The sequence below is a fragment of the Fundulus heteroclitus genome, chromosome 5 (genome assembly GCF_011125445.2).
Source record: "Fundulus heteroclitus isolate FHET01 chromosome 5, MU-UCD_Fhet_4.1, whole genome shotgun sequence".
Taxonomy (NCBI): Eukaryota; Metazoa; Chordata; class Actinopteri; order Cyprinodontiformes; family Fundulidae; genus Fundulus; species Fundulus heteroclitus.
In genome coordinates, this window is record NC_046365.1 from 2,693,514 (window position 1) to 2,711,443 (window position 17,930).

The window sequence follows — 17,930 nt, forward strand, 5'->3', positions numbered from 1 at the left end:
ACTTTGAGATTTCCTAACCATCACTTTTATCTTGTTATTTTCATTTCAAAAATAAGAAAAACCCTCTTAATAGTTTCTTTACTGAACAGATTGGTTCTTGTTGCATGCTCTCCCCCTCAGAGGAGAATCAGGACACCTGCTGCCTTCAGCTCAACTCCCAACTGGGTCAGACTGTCCTCATTGGACCTGAGAAATGTTGGATAGTAAGGACAGCTCTAAATGACTAAATCATTTTGGTAACCTCTTTGGTTTATAACGGCATGGCTAATTCTCATAGGGTTAGTTTGTCGTACTAGTTTGGGAATTGTTGACAATTGAAAAGAAAGTATTGTACAAAGACTCCTGTTCAACAGTTAATAAATGCAGTACAATTACATGAGTGGTTATTAAGGCATCCCCTACAACAATGGCTCTATTATTTTTGTTTGAAAAGACTTCAAATGGCATAGTGCGCGGTCATGGAGCACAACACAGTAAGGAGGCATGCGCTGCCCATACCCATAAAGCTACTGACCACTCTGGGTTTCCGTGCATCAGAGGTGTTTCAGAGGAAACTGGCTGATGGATCAGGTCTGTACCAGTCCACCCTCAGGTGGACCATGTGTTTGTTCTCTCCCACCACTCTACCCCCGTGTGGGATGGAAGGAATTCCTGTCGGCCACGTGTATCCAAATGCTATACAGTGCCATTCAACAGGTTTATAATGAAGAGCAGTTTGCAGAAAGACTTTTTTCCTGATTTTATTGGAGCTATTGATATGACACACGTTTCTATTGAAATAGTATTACAAAAAGCATTTTCATTCCAAGTGCAACTTGTATGTGATGCACAAAGCCAGCTATGCACCATTGTCTGAAAGTGGCCTGGTTGAATTATTCATTGGAATGGTTGGAAACTGGCTGCAGGCTGGCACAGTGAGGGGTGGGGGGTTGGAGGGTTTCTTGGTGAGTAAATTCATTTAATTGTCTTATTAATCTGTCCATCCCCTAATTGTCGTGCATCAGGGATGATATTATCTATTCCTTATAGCATCATTCTGAATCAGTGGTTCAAGTGAGTGACTTCCTGTTTTTCTCTTAATCAAATCAAAGTTGTCAACTATTACACAACGCTCTGAGTGCCTCTGTCTTTATAGCAGTAATGTAAATGAATACGTTTGATATTATGAAATGCTTCAGCCTTTCCTTTTGCGGGCACGCTTTTTTGTTCAGTCCCTATACTAGTGTGTGATCTATGCAAGTAGTGTATAACATTAATGAATGGGTGTCTGATGTTACATATAAAATATATTTACTTTGACATGCATATTTCTCTTTCAGAAGTGTTCCTAACTACTTAGAACATGTAGTTGTGTGAATGCCATAAAATACATCCTTTTAGATAGTTAAAGAGTAGCTTATAAGGAAGGAAACCTGGTGTTCTCATATGTGCATTCAATGCTACGTGGATTGAAATGTACAAATTAAATATGCTTGGATTTGTGGCAAAGTTGGAACAGTATCATACATAAAAGAGTACTGGGTTTGTTTGTGCAGTTTCCTCAATGTAAATGTTTGCCATGTTTAAGTTGGAAATTCACACAACTATACTTAAGTTTGCTGGTCTTCACCAGGTTTCAAACTTAGCTAAATCTACCTTCAACTAAACGGAACCACATGCCACGGATTCCATAAAAAAGTCATTTTTCATGAAATGATCATGAATTGTCCAAATCTATGAAAGTCAAATGGAGATGTTTAGGAAGACGTAAGAACTCTTCCAAAACCCTAGATATGTACAAAATATAGTTGAACTCAGATATTTACATACACTGTAGAAAGTTTTAAAAAGAAACTTTTAATAAATTTCATTTAAAGATTTTGTTTCATTTGTTTTTCTTTTTAAATTTCTAAAAATTTTCTCTTCTATTTGGTAGAATTACTCTTTAAACTCCATGATTTTTTATTACATTTTTTGGTATGCCACCTCAAGCTTTTCACAATAGTTAGCTGAATTTTTGGCCAGTTCCTCTTGACAGGACTAGTGTATCTGAGTTAGGTGTGTAAGCCATCTTAGTCTTAAACATTCATGGGATGGCCACAGCAAACACAGACTTTGGTGTCCTTAAATCACATTGTAATTAATCTAAAAAGCATGTTAAGGGTTGTTGTCCATTTGCCAGACTCATTTGTGCATAAACTTTAACTTTCTTTCTGATACGCTGAAATGTTTCTTCAATATTTACACAGTATCTTCTTTCCACTTGTCACCTTTCCATCTTCTACTCTGTGAAGTGCACCAGTCCCTCCTACAGCAAAACACTGCATTTACATGATGTTGATACCCCTATATTCCACTGTTGGGATAGTATTCTCAGGATCTCAATGTGTCCTATTTTTCCCGCTAACAAAAACCAATGTCATAATAGTTAAAAACTTTAATTTTAGATTAATCAGATCCCCTTTAGCCTTTTTCATGTTTTGTTGCTTCAAAACTTAAAATTAAAATGGATTGTTAGAGGTTGCAGCATTGCATTTACAGAATATGCCGAGAACTCTGAAGATGGATTTGTTTTGTTTATTGTGAAGCAAACATTAAATAGGACTTTTGCAGCAATTCCATCTGCAAGTGGCTCTGAACTTTCTGCCCATTCCTCAAGGCTTAACTGCTCCAGCTCCTACATGTTGGATGGTTTTAACTTGTGAACAGTTATCTTCAAGTCTAACCTCAGTTTCCTAATTGAATTGAGATTTGACATTGACATTGACTAGGCCTTTCCAACATATTTAAATTTTTCCCCTTAAAACTCTCGAGTGTTGCTTTAGCAGTAGGCTTCAGGTCATTGTCCTGCTGGAAGGTGAACCTCTGTTCCAGTCTCGGATCACAGGCAGACTGACAAGTTCTGCTCCAGAATATCCTTATGGTGTATTTAGCACCATTCATCTTTCCCTTGACTCGGGCCAGTTTCCCTGCCCCTGCTGCTTAAAGACATCCCACAGCATGATGCTGCCACCACCATGTTTTATTGTGGGGTGATGCTCTTGGAGTGACGGGATGTGTTGGGTTTGCACCAGAGTTTTCCTTGGTGGCCTAAAAACTCCCTTTTAGTCTCATCTGACCTGAGAACCTTCCACCATAGATTTGGGGAGTCACCCACAGACCTTTTGACAAACGTGCATATTTTTAACATTATGGAGTGTACGGCTTATTGTGGTCCTATGGACACAGATCCTCCATTCTCTGCCGTGGAGCTCTGCACCTCCTTCAAAGGAACCTTTGGTCTCTGTGCTGCCTCTCTGATTAATACCCTGCTGGCTCGGTCTATGAGTTGTGGTGGGCGGTTGTCTCTTGGCAGGTTAGTTGTCGTTTTAATGTGCTTTACATTGAAAATGATGGTTCTGATGGTGCCCCGGGGAATATTTTTATAAACATCCATTTTAAATTATTATTTTTATTTAAATCTTTGGTCCTTGTTTCCCTAATTATGTGACTTTTGAAGGTAACCAGAACATTTTAGGGGCTTCATAGCAGAAGTGGTAGATACATATCCACAAGTCAATTTTCAGTTTTTCTTTTTTTTTATTCATTTTTACATAGATTATTTTTCTCATTTCACTTATTTGTGAATCCACCACATAAAAAAGGGTTAAAAACGTTTAAATTACAGTTTGAAATATAACAAAATAGGTAGAAATCAATTAATTATTTTGCAAGGCACTGTATGATCTTAGTTTCTGAACGGATTTGCAAACTATAATCTGGATTTTTATTTGGCTTTTGGGCCAATGGCTTCTTCTTTTCTAAGTGACCTTCTAATTCATGTTGGTACATGACTTGTTTCTTCGATAAATCTCTCCAACCGTCTTCCGCCAGCATCTTCGAAGGGTCTTTTGCTTTTGCTCTGTCGTTGATTTGCATATCTCCAACCAAAACATGTTCATCTTTGGGACAAAGAACCCAGAATCTTTCTGAACAGGGGGATGGCTAGACATCACCATGCAGTTTATCCTTACCATATTTGGATCTATGTTCCCCTTCATTAATTCTACCTATATTTGAATCAATGAAGCGGATGCTTCATGCATCTAGAAATTGTCTCCAAGAATGGATTTTTGGATTTTTCTATGATGTCACACATATGGAAGCAGTGTGTTTGAGGTATTGCCTTACAAATATATCCAAAGGTATGCCTCCACTAAATTTCAATTCTGAAACAGAATTTAAATTCAATGGAGTTTCTGTTTCATCTGTTTCAAGCGTACAATTCCATGACATCAAGCTCACATTTCCAAATTGTTTAGGGTCATAGCAACTGTAGTGTAATTAAAAGGCTGAAATTGAAGAAAGAAATCAAAAATGGCAAACATTCTAACATGTTCAGATGCATCTCAATAATCCAGGTAGAAAAATGCAAAAGAAAATAAATTGGATAGTTCCTCTCGACAGGTTATTCTACGTTGAAATGTTTCTTTTCCAAGAGACTTCTTCAGTCTGAGGAGTTTCGGATAAACTCAGTCTTATCAGTATGATGGATCAACAAGTTTAACAGTGATAACCAAAACTGGTTACTCACATGCAAAAGAGGACCATCAGCTACCAACTGATCGTAAGTTCTCTGATGGCTGCTTATTGCTCCCAAAGGGCTGAGTTATGCTTGCAGCGACAGGATTGTAAAAGAGGGACAACTGGACGTGGAGGCCTCCACGCCTGTTTAACAACAGCAAGTTTCTCTCAACAAAAATGGCTCCTTTTCAGGAATGTTGGTTTGTTCAAACCAACATTCCTGAAAGAGTGACTGCTGGCCGGCAGATGAGTGTAAACTGCAGAATCTTGGTCTGATGATGTTGGCTGATTTTTTTTCTTTGATGTAGAACTGATGACAATTCTCCTGGTACTTAACAGCAACACAACATTGCTCTGTTTTTGCTGGGGGATCAGATCTTTGGGGTGAACCTGTCTTTGCTCTGATGTGTTTTGGGCTTTGAAAGCCACTGGGATGTCATGTCTAGAAAATAAACTTCTCAGTTTCTCTGAAACTCCAGCAACATAAGGGATGACTGCTGGTCTGGGGTTTGGGATCCCCCTTTTCGCCTGGTGGTTGGCTGGAGTTCTGTTTGGGTTTCTTGTCCGCTATGAGGAAAGCCCAGTTGGGATAACCACATTGCTCTAGGGCCTGTCTGGTGTGTGATTTCTCCTTCACCCTTACTTCTGAGTTGTGGGTACATTCTCTGCTGAGTGATACAGAGTCCTGATGACTCCTAATTGACTCCAGTTGGTGATGGGAGTCACACCTGTGTACTCCCATCTGTGTACTGTGTAGGTACTGTGTAGGTGAGTTTGTGGTACGTTTCAGTTTTTAAATGTCCTCCACCCAAGACCCATCTTGCCTTCATAAGTAAAGTAGGTTGACCGCAGGCTCAGTTTTAGGAGCTGGCACAGTTGTTCTGTGGAAAGAGTGGTTCTGCTGCTACGAATCATCCCCCTGGGAACAATAAGCGGCCATCAGAGTGTTTAAAATGTTGGTAGCTGATGGTCCTCTTTTGCACGTGAGCAACCAGTTTTGATTGTCACTGCTAAACTTGTTGATCCACTATGCAAAGGTTCTGCTGATAAGGCTGAGTTTACCTGAAACTCCTCAGACTGAAGAAGTCTCTTGGAGAAGAGACAAACCAAAAAAGAACCTGTCGAGAAGAACTATCCAATTTCTTTTTTTTTATTTTCTCTATTATTCTGTAATTCAGCAAACAGAAATAGTTGTGCTAATCTAAACTACTATCTAAAACAGGAAGAATTGAATCTGCTTTAATTTTAAACAGGGGGTAGAAAGGTTATGTGTCTGTTTATATGGTGTATGTAAAGATCTGACTCAATTGAAGATAAAAGCCTGAAATTTATTGGGGGTCTTTCTTTTCCCCCTGCGTTTTAATGGAGGTAAATAGCACCAATGCTTAGAGATGGTATTTGCTTGGCAGTGGAATTCATGGTGCCTATTTCCCTTCACAAGAGCTTTGTCAGTGACACAGATGTGCAAACACTGATCTCTCTTTATTTTGTGTGTTCACCACCTAGCAGTCTTTATAAATGACTGAGACCAAAAGCGTTTTGCATCAGAATCGTCTCAGTTTTGTAGGTCTGGATTGTTTTTTTGTTCATAAATGGTGACGCTATCTTCTCCTTGGCATGTAATACACATTGCTTTGGCGGAATAATGTCGATTAAATGTAGCCCTCTAGTCTGCAACAACTCAGAAGGAGCATAAAAGAATAAAACATTCAGGAAATGTTGACATTTTTCTTTCAACATGTACTTTTCATATTGCTCCTCAAAGTAGCATTTGCAGATTGCAACAAGCAAAATAACAAGAGTCACTCAGCTGAAGATGCATTGTTCTAGAAGGAAAATCAGAGAAGCAATAACACTGACTTTATTTTTGTTGTAAAGGTGGCAGCCAACACCTTCTCATCACCCCAGCATACAGGGAACTACACACACACTCTGTCTTCTCCTCAACATGCCCCCAACTACAACCTGCTGTCTCCCAGCCACCAGCCAAACTACGCCACCTATAAAGAAGGCTACAACGTTTACGGCATTGAGAGCGTCAAGATCTAACACGGGTAGGAGAGTGATGATTGATAGCTAAAACTTTGCTCACCTCACAGCCATAGACAAGCTTTAACCAGGCAACGCCTCCATGAGCAGCTGGATTCAGTGTAGAGCATCTTCAGTGGCACATATCCCAGGAGTGTGTGTTACAGAACACAAGCTTTTTTTTAAAAAAAAAAAGATATTTCAAAAAGGACATTACAAGCTGAAGAAAAAGGAGCGTTTGCTAGTCTGCTGCACAATGCCAGCGACTGTCCACTGTGGCTACACGCTCATCCAGGAGGAGACATTGCTGCTATTCAAAGACTACAATCTGCTGGGCTTCCTTAGACAAAAAGCCTTTTTAACTATTTTTGTAAGAAACTGAACTTTATTTCATTGACTGATAACTACCATCATTTGGAATAGATGTAATTGACATGGAATCTGTCTGTATGATTTGACTGAATTCCTTTTTGCTTTATGTAAAGTGCCAAAAGATAACCTCTGTTATAAAGTGGCACTATATAAATGAACTGAACTGAAAAAATACATGTTTATCTTTTATAAAGAAAAATGTAATCCTTTTCAGAGGCAGTTATTTTCTAAGATCCTGTTACTTTGGGAAGTACCTGCTTCTATTTAGGAACTACAGAAGAAACTAAAACATGCAGCTTAAGAACGTAGCCTCATTTTTTAAAGCACAAAGAAGTGATGGCTTCTTGCCACGGGATTATCTTCACAGCAGTGAGACTGGATTTGCCACTGAAGATGACAATGATCAGTTGCTGGATTTATTTACCATAAATCCAGCTATGATAAGAATTCATCCATTTTGATAACAGAAAAAAACAGTGGCATGCAAAGGAAGTTAAAGGTCAAAACTGTGTATGGCTGTGATTATCCTGCCGTTTGTTTATTCCTTATCCTGAAGCTTGCTCACTCCTCCTTCCATTCCCTTCACTCCTCTGACCAGTTCTACCGCCTCTATCTCTCCTCCTGTGTGTTCTCTGAAATGACTCCTTTTCTCTCCTGTTTTCCCCTCTTCTCTGTTTTTTTCACTCCCCCCCCCCCTCTATTTACCCTATTTACCTTGCCCCTGACCCTTTGTGTTTTCTGTTTCTCCAGCACTTTCCTTAGTCTATAGCCAATCATCCTCTTTGATCTAACTTAAAGGAAGTGGACTTAGAGAGAAATACCCGTTATGGGGTGGGTACCTTGTCAGTGCATTTACCGCAGCTGACATTTATCCTAAACACAATATAATCAGGGTCAAACACAGAACGGTAAATGCCTGAATACAGAAAGGTTTATCTGGACTTTGGACTTGGGTCTTGAAAATGGCTTACATTTCTTCAGTTTTTGCACTAGCTCCGACCTCTGTGAAAAAGAATTGGCCCCCAAGCCTAATAACTGCTTGTGCCACCCTTGGCACCAACAACAGCTTTCAATCGTCTGTGATAAATGGCAACGAGTGTTTTACATTCTTATGGAGGAATTCTGGACCACTCTTCTTTGCATGTTTGTTTAAATCAGGCATATGTGAGGGTTTTCCAGCACGAATGGTCTGTTTAAGGTAATGCTGAACCATCTCAGTCGGGCTAAAGTGCCAGACTTTGACTGGGCCAGTCCAAAGTCTTTTTTGTCTTCTTTTTTTTTCCGGGGGGGACTTGGTACTGTGCTTTGAATCATTGTCCTGCTGCATAACACAAGTATCCTTTAGCTTAATGTCACAAAATTGTCAGGAGACATTAGTCTTCTTGTGCTTCTGCTTGAGAGCAAAACTCATGGTTCCATCAATTAAGGCAAGCTATCCAGGTCAGCCACAAACTATTTTCCCTACCCCCACAATGTTTAGCTATCAGTATGGTGATATAGCTGTGAAACACCACGATGAATAGCTTCAAAACAGTTCAGCTTTTGTGACATCAGTCCACAGAATATTAGTGATGAACATCATCATGATATCATCACTAAATGTGAGATGGTCCTTCATGTTCTTTTTGGTAAGCAGGTGTTTTGGCCTTGGAAGTCTCCAATGGAGACCAATGTTGTTTTCTGGTCTGTTCTTGAGTTTCTTTAGATCAGGGCATATTCTCCTTTATGAGATTTTTTGTGTACTTGGTGTTGTCAGACAGCTCTTATTAAAATAATTTCTTGTTTGTAGAAATCAGGCAGTAATGAAATGAAATGACACCAAAAATGTTTCTAATTACAGATAACTCGTGATTTAACAGGTTGGAAAATCAATTTTATATAGAGCCTTGTTGTTTTGGATAGCTGCTCTCCCTTGATCAATATAGTCAACTCTTGAAAGCTGTCTTTCCTATATACTCAGGTTTCCATTATCCGATATTAAAATCTTTTTGATCTGAAACATTAGATTTGACAAAAAAGCAATAATTGAAGAAATCTATCAGGGGTCAATACCTTTTCATAAGATTGCATTTAAGACTTTGAAAACATACAGTATGCATCTTGCTTTCCAGGGTGGTGTATGCAAACTGCTGTAGCACAGTTAGTGCAAAAGGCAGCACTTACTGGGGCAGAAGGGTTAATAAAGTTCATGGTTTGGTCTGTTTTAGTTAAGAGATTTGGGCACTTGTTTTGTTTATTTGCTCTAGCTTTTAATCTATTTTTGTTAGCTATCTAGAAACAACGACAGATAATCAGATTTTACAGTTTAGTTTAGTTTACTTATTTGATAGTGTGTACATTTAACATGTAAACACTACAACATTTATAGCCACTGCTAATTTGCAATGTCCATCCTTAGAAGGGCCTTTAAAAACATCATAAAAGAAAAAACACAACTTTACAAGAGTTCACAAATTCCCATCATACAAAAGTCTGATTTAAAATAATTTCATGTAGGATCAAATATGCCTGCAGAGTTGATTCCTTTTTAAAACATGTTTCAATTCATTTTTAAAAGCCACTAATTCAAGGTCCTGTATCAGTACTGGAGTCAAGGAGTTGCACAGTTTGTCACCCTGGAAGAAAAGGCCAAATGTGCCAAAGGAGGTTTTTCTCAAGGGAACTTTGACATTTGCATTTGAAGCTCCTCGTGTGATGGAACCCACTGATCTGAGTGTGACTATGAACTGTCTGAGCATATCAGGGGTCAAATTGTTATTCTTAATAAGATGTCATTTTGTCACATAAAAATCGAAAAATTAAAGCAGAGCTGAATTTTTTTGTCTTTTGTAGTAAATGAGGAGCTATTGCTCATGTTTACAAAAGCTTGTCATTTAGCAAAAAAAGAAACAATTTGAGTTTTATACTCATGTTCAGAATCCTAATAAGATAAGAGTACAATTAAACTGTTGAGGTATACAGTCTTACAGCAGGAGGAATAAACAATCTCCGTTAGAAAAATGGCAATTTTGACAAAAGGGGAAAGTTTTTTTTTGTTGAACTGAAATTTAGCGTTACTATCTTTTAGACCTTTTAGTGGATCTTCCAAGTTTCAGCAAGGCAAGTCAGGTTTATTTATATAAACCCTTTTCAGTGCTAAGATGATTCAAAGTGCTGTACATGAACAAAAAAACAACATTACAGAGTAAAGAAAAACATTACAGAGGAAAGTACATTGCATTAGAATAGTAGCAGCAAGTTAAGATATAAGACAAACTGGACTACAAACTTCAACATTAACTTTTAAAGGCAACTCTAAAATAAATTGGTTTTTAACCTTGAGTTAAAATATCTCTGTGTTTCAGCACTTTTACAGTCTTCTGAGAGTTTGTTCTAAATAAGTGGGGCATAGGAACTGAATGCTGCTTCTCCTTGTTTGGTTTGTGTTCTAGGTATGCAGAGTAGGCTGGAGCCAGAAGACCTGAGTGGTCTGGATGGTTGATACACTGATAACAAGTCTGTGATGTATTTAGGTGCTAAGTCATTCAGGGATTTATAGACTAACAGAAGTATTTTAAAGTCTATTCTCTGAGATACAGGAAGCCAGTGTAAGGACTTTAGAACTGGGGTGTTGTGCTCTACTTTTTTCAGTCTTAGTTTTAGTGAGGACAGATCCTGTTAAGACATCAGTCCTTTAATCCTGGAAATGTTCTTCAGGTGATAGAAAGCCAACTTTGTAATTGTGCTTAGATGCTTTTGGAGGTTCAGGCCTGAGTCCATCACTACACCCAGGATTCAGGCCTGATCAGTGGTTCCTAGCTGAAGCAGCTGAAGCTGTGTGTCAACTTTTGATCGCTCCTCTATTAGTCCAAAAATTATTATTTCAGTTTTGTTTTTATTCAATTGGAGGTAATTTTGGCACATCCATGCATTGATTTCTTCTAGGCATTTACTCAGTGCCTGAACTGGTCCATAGTCACCTGGTGACATGGTGATGTAAAGCTGTGTGTCGTCTGCATAGTTATGATAACTGATGTTGGGCTAAAGGGAGCATGTGGATATTAAAGAGGAGGGGACCCAGGATGGACCCTTGGGGAACCCCACATGTGATTTTTGTCATCGCTGACGTAAAGTTACCTACTGATACAAAAAAGTCCCTGTCCTTTAAGTAGGATTTAAACCAGTGGAGAGCTGTACCAGAAAGGCCGACCCAGTTTTCCAGGCACTCTAACAGAATGGAGTGATAGACAGCATGGAATGCTACACTGAGGTCCAATAGTACCAGAGCTGAGGTTCTTCCGCAGTCTGCATTTATATGGATGTCATTAAACACCTTGATAAGGGCGGTCTCTGTATTGTGGTGAGCACAGAAACCTGACTACAAAAAGTCAAAGGGATTGGTCATAGTAAAGAAGGTATTTAATTGTTGAAACACAGCTTTTTCAATAATCTTACTAATAAAAGGGAGATTTGAGAAGCCCCTGTAGTTCTGCAGCAGTAGTTTGTGTTAGTTGTTCTTTTTCAACAGTGGTTTAATAATTGCTGTTTTAAGGGCTTGGGGGAATAATACACCTGACAGAAGGAACGTGTTTATTATCTGAGTCAAATCAGACGCTATGACAGGCAAAACCATCATAAAGAAATATGTAGGTAGAACACTGAGGCAGCAGGAGGAGGAACATAGCTGGTGAACGATTTCTTCTAAGCTTTTGTGGTTTCTATGGCTGAATTAGGACATTTTGTCAAGATCAGTTCTAGTTGGAGACAGCTGTGGTTCTGGAGTTGATATGGATGTACAGACTGATCCTCTAATCTTTAGAATTTTCTCAGTAAAGAAGTTAGCAAATTCATTGCAGGCCCTGGTGGAGTGGAGTTCAGATGCCACTGACACAGGAGGGTTTGTTAACCTCTTGACTGTGGCAAATAAAGGCACGAGCATTATTAATTTTTTTGTTGATGATCTCAGAGAAGATGGATTCCCTTGCATTTTTCAGCTGTAAGTTATATCTGTAAAGTCTCTCTTTATAGATGTCACAGTGAACATGGAGTCTAGTCTTTCCCCACCTGCGTTCAGCTTTTTGACACTAACCCTTTTTTCACTTCTAACTGCTGGAGCACTCCTCCATGGAGATTTTTTTCCTCCCCAGGAACAACCTTCACTTTAACTGGAGCAATGCAGTTAGTAATATCTGAAACTTTAGACTGAAAGGTATCTATTAGTTAATATACTGAGTTACAGGACAAAGTGGAAATAGAAGAGTAATCTTGGGTAAAGGTTTCAGTGCCATTGTCTTTAAAGATCCGTTTTCTAACTATGTCTCTTTGGCTAAATGAGTCATTGGAAATGATGCTTTCAAAGTTAGCAGAAAAGTGATCAGACAGAGCAACATCAGTTACACTGACCTTGGAAATGGTTAGACCCTTAGTGGTGATCAGGTCTAAAATAGGTTCCTGTTAGTGTGTAGGTTGTTTAACATGTTGAGTTCAACCAAAATTTCTAAGTGCATCACACAGGCTATATATAATATGTGACACAACTCTGAGTCTAAGGATTTGTAGAACGAGGACCCAAATGCAGAGCATCAAGTTGCAAAAAGTGAATATTCATTGGAAATAAAAAAAAAATCTTGACCCCTTTCCTTTTAATCTCTGTAAATGCATATTAGATTCTAAAAGATGGTTTCCTTTCAAAAAGAGGTCATAATATTTGTGCACAAAAACAATTTAGGGAAAAAATCAGTTAATGAGAGAAATAAATCTAAAGACTTTGGGAGAACACTCAGTTTAATAAAATGCAGCACAAGATGAGCAGCCCTAAGTAAAGAAAACATCACAAAAGACAATAACCCAAATCTCTCCTCTGCAGGTCCAACCCTATTAGCTAGCCAGGAACATAGCAGCAAGCTCTCAGATCTTTTTCTAATCGCTTTTACATTTCAGGGGTTGCCACAGCAAGTCATCTGTCTCCATCTAACCCTGTCTTCTGAATCTTCTTCTCTCACACCAACTACCTTCATGTCCTCTTTCACTCCATCTATACATTTGCTCTTCAGTCTACTTCTGGGCCTCCCAACTGGCAGTTCCAAACTCAGCATCCTTCTACCAATGTTCTCACTATCCCTCTGCTGTACATGTCCAATCCATCTCAGTCTGGCCTCTCTGGCTTTTTCTCCAAAACATCTAGGCAAGGCAAGTATATTTGTATAGCACATTTCAATGACAAGACAATTCAAAGTGCTATACATAATTAGAACAAAAGAAAAGAACAGCAGAGAGTAAAATACATTACAGTGACATAATAAAGACAGATAAAGAAAAGTTGGACTCCAAACTTACACAAAGGAATTTGCTGTTAACAATTTAAATAGATTCAAACAATGGTGTTTAAAGGGGACATATCATGCTTTTCACTCCTTCCTTTTCACATCGAAATCATTCGGTTGTGGTCTATATAAAGTGGAACTGCAATGCTTTGGTCTGAATTCCTCATTATTTTACCGACACATCCCCCTATCCTGATGTGTGTTTGCAAGCAACTCATTCTGAAGTTTCTTTAAATCTGAAGGAGGCACTTTACACCCCGCCCTTCTCCAGATCGCAGAGCGTTCCACTCCACCTTGCTCAGCCATCTTTGTAGTATGCTGGGGGATGGTGTAATGAGCAACCAAACATTTTGACTTATCATCTTGTAGCTTTGGCATCCTTCAGCTTGGGCTACAAAATTGCTCCAAGCAATAACAATAACGGAATCATAAAATTGGTAAGTCAGAAGTCCATGACCTAGTTTAGCAGTTAAAGAAAATAGAGTACACTAAATGGATTGAAAAATATGTGCGAAAAAGAATAGAAAGTGATACTGTTAAATTTAAATAACTATTTGCATTATATATTCTTCTTTTTCGTGATAAAATAAATGAATGCAGCAATTAATTTGAAAAGTGGCTCATCTACATTGTACTTATTTTGCTCAATCAAACTAGCGAATGAAAAAAGACTCCATGCTAGGCAAACAATAATGTCAACACTGTACAAAAGCTATAAAGTAACAAAGCAAAGCCTGTTAGAGACAGTGCCATATGCTGCTCTCACGACTCACTTTAATAATGACAACTGGTGTATGCACTCCTTTGCATTAACTATAAATAAATCTGCGGAGTGGCACTATGCAGAGGCATGTGCACAGCACATCCAGGCTGTCACAGAAGAATGGAAAATCGAGACAAAGGTTAACAACGCTTTAGATAGACAGAACTCAAAACATGACAGCATCTGCAAGACTCTCTCCCTATGAACATCTGTCCTGCTCTGCACTCGCTTTAAGCAATCACTGTGTAACTGGATGGCAGTAGATGACGCTGTTTTGACCAAATGTCGACAAACGTGTTGGTAACATCAAGCACAGCCCATCTACTGTTTTTATTTCACAACTTTTTAATAGTATGTCATAGTGTAAAATAATAAAAGTCATTTTTGTTGAATTGATGACTTAAATTACCTTTAATATAAGCTGACTTGAAATGTGATTAATCGCAATTAATCACAATTAATTCTTAAACAGATTTGCGATTAATTAGTACATTTTTATTAGCTGATTAACAGCTCTAATCTAAAGATATATGTGCAGTACTTGGACAGGACAGACTACATTCAAAGTTTCTGCATTCCTAGAGATTCCAAGTACACAACAAAATGTATTAAAAAAAAGCCTGGATGCTTTGTGGCTCATGTTTAGTTCTTAATATAAAATAAACGTTATCTTTAGGCCTATACTTTTAAATAGCTCACCCTGAGGAGATAAAGGTTCTCTGGACCTGTCTTTTCCTATTCTTCCTAGTACTGTTTACATTTTTCCAATTTTTTTCCTCATCTAATATGAACTGTCCTGCTGGTGTTCTTATTCCTGATCCTATCCATCCTCATCATTTCCAAAGAGAACCTCAACATCTTAATCTCTGCTTCCTCCAGCTTTGCCTCCTGTCTCTTCTTCTGAGCCACTGTCTCTAATACATAGAACATCACTGGTTATACTGGCATCTTGTACGCCTTTCCTTTCATTCTCGCTGATACTCATTTATCACACAACCAACTTGACACTTTGGTCCATCCATTCCAGCCTGCTTAGACATGTTTCTTCACCTCTTTTCCACACTCACAATTGCTCTGGATTGTTTATCCTATGTATTAAAATCCTCCACCTTCTATATTCCTGCTCCATTTAAAATTAACGACTCCCTTTACAGTGGTGTGAAAAAGTGTTCGCCCTCTTCCTGATTTCTTTTTCTTTTTTTTTACGTTTGTCTTACCACCCACACGTTATCCTTATGATATCATGTGTATGTTGCTTTTTCTGCCAAGGGTTTTTATCTGCATCCTCCTACTGTCCCTTGATAAGGGACAGTGTGAGAAATGCACTTTTTCCTCCATCCACCATTTTCTATATTCTGCAAAAGGCAGCGCCTTGAAAATGGCAGCAAGGCCTTAGTGACCTGTCACCCATGTTTGTCTTTCTCTTGATGGGTTGTACTGGAATGTAATTTCCCCCACAGGGGACAATAGAAACAATCAAACTCAATTTAACTAAATACTTAAAGGAGCAATAAGTAATACTGACATTTAGTGTTGATAATTGGAACTACACATATACTATGCCTTCACAGAGAACAGCCACTTCTCAACAGTGTGAAACGCCACAGAGGTTTTTTGTTAACACAGGACGGGTATATTATGTTGTATTCCTTGCTATTTCTGGTCCGCTTCTCTTACTGGCTTCCATGTTTGCAGGCTGCTGCTCTTTTGCCAAGATAAAATACCAAATGCTATGATATGTTTTAAAAATATAAATGGGAAATCTCACATGATTGGCTCAGGAACCAGGAAGTAAACACGGACTACACTCTGAACCGAAGCAGTTTCGGACCGTACCCCTAACTTTGAAAGGATAAAAACGTTTAAAGACATTTTTGATGAAGAGGACTGATTGTTTATAGGGAATGTTACTTCCACCCTAGGTGACAGGTGAGAGTGATTTTGGTTAATTTTGCAGTACATTTCTTACTTATTGCTCCTTAAAGTGTTTCAGAACATCAAAAATGTAAATATTAGTAAAAAAACAACAACAACACAAAATGCAGTTTTTAAATGGTATTTATTATTAAAGGAGAAAAAAAGAAAACGTACATTGCCCTGTGTGATAATAGACCGCAGATCACAAGGTCATCTGCAAACATAGTCCATGAGACTCCTGTTGAACCTCATCTGTCAAACTGTCCATCACCACAACTCTCCTACATGTCCTGCACCACTCTAACATACCTCTCTGCTACCTCAGACTTCATCATACAGCTCATCTCTCAGCACCCTGTCATATGCTTTCTCTAGATCTACAAAACATAATGCAGCTCCTTCTGACCCTCTCTGTACTTCTCAATCAGCATCCTCAAAGCAAATACTGCATCTGTAGAACTTTTTATTAGCCTGAAATCATACTGCTGCTCACAGATGCTCACTTCTGACCTCAGTCTAGCTTTCTCTACTGTTTCCCATAACTTCATTGGATGACTCAATAATTTTATTCCTCTCTAATATGCTGCAGCTCTGCATATCTCCTTTATTCTTGAAAGTTGGTATCAGCACATTTCTCCTCCATTCCTCAGGCATATTCTCATTCTCTAAGATTCTATTCAAAAACTCTGCTGCTGTCTCTCCTAGACACTTCCATACCTCCAGAGGTATATCATCAGGACCAACAGCCTTTACACTCTTCATCCTTTTAAACGCCTTCCTTACTTCATCCGCATTAATTGTTGCTACTTCCTGATCCACAATGGTCACTTCTTCTGCTCTTTGTTCTGTATCATTTCCTTCATTCATCAACTCTTCAAACTACTCCTTCCATCTTCCTATCACACTTATTGCATGTGTCAGTACATTTCCATCTTCAGTCTAAATTACCTGAACCTGCTAATATTCTTCCCATCTTTGTCTCTCCCCCTTGCCAACCTGTATAAATCCTTCTTACTGTCTAACCTATCATACAAGTTCCTCTGTGCCCTTTGATTTGCCTACATCTATCTTCAGACTTTACGCTGCATCATTCAACCTTTAAAGTCCCTACTCTAAGTCCTAGACTCTTGCCTTTCCTCTTCTCTCTCTGGCTATAGGCAGATCTTTCTCCTCCTCTTTCTTGTCTTTGCTGACCAACAGTAGCCCAATTTCCACCAGTACCCTGTCGGTCATCAGCATCAATGGTGGTCATTGTTTTACACCAGATGCCCTTCCTGATGCAACTCTCTGTATTTATCTAGCCTTTAGACTGGCACAAATAGAACACAGGAAACTGAGCCCATTTTGAGACTACATCAATTTCCATTTTCCAGTCATGATTACAAATTATTTTCTACATTCTTATTCAGGATATGCTTTATTAATCAATCTTAAGGTAATATAAAAGAACTGCAAATACAATCAACTACATTTCAGTGATGCATTACCTGTCAGAAATGGCACAGTGATCTGGTGCCTTGATTTTAACCAAAACATGAATAAAGTATTCTTGCACTTAAGGATGACCATCAATGTATCACCAAGTCTCCTCAAAAGACCCCAACAACCGTTGTCCGCCTTCCAAGGCAATGAAGAGCTATCCTGAGAAGATCTTAAAATTAATGCTTTGGTCCTCCTTTGTAGAGGTCCACCAGGATCTCTGGACAATGATCCTCCACAATTCAAACCTGTTGTCATGATGGTTTGGAGTTCCCCAGAGCTCTTTGATAATCAGTTCATTGGTCTGATAGATGTGGAACTGTTTAATCCCTAGCCATGGAAGTTTGCCCAGATTTGGTTTTGAGGGTAAGGAGTCAGGCTCTGAGTTGGTACAAAGTCTTAGACCACAAAACATTTTGCAGAGACCTCTTGCAAAGACTTCAGTTGGGCAGAGGATTTTTTTTATAGATTAAGCTAGGCACAGAATACTAGATTTTCATTGATACCATTACATTAGTAGATAGTCT

At 38.7% G+C, this 17,930-nt stretch overlaps 1 protein-coding gene across 4 annotated transcripts in view; it reads left to right on the forward strand.

The window, feature by feature from the left end:
- The window catches only part of LOC105917892 (glutamate receptor 2), a 104,257-nt gene that overhangs the window by 74,164 nt on the left and 12,163 nt on the right, over positions 1 to 17,930 (forward strand). For 2 of the 4 annotated variants that reach the window (XM_012852835.3, XM_012852834.3), the window contains exon 19: positions 6,421 to 6,596. The exons of the other annotated variants lie outside the window; for them this stretch is intronic. In XM_012852835.3, the coding sequence (XP_012708289.1) occupies positions 6,421 to 6,591 (171 nt within the window). In that variant the 3' untranslated portion in view covers positions 6,592 to 6,596. The remainder of the gene's footprint in view (positions 1 to 6,420; positions 6,597 to 17,930) is intronic. 4 annotated transcript variants of the gene reach the window in all.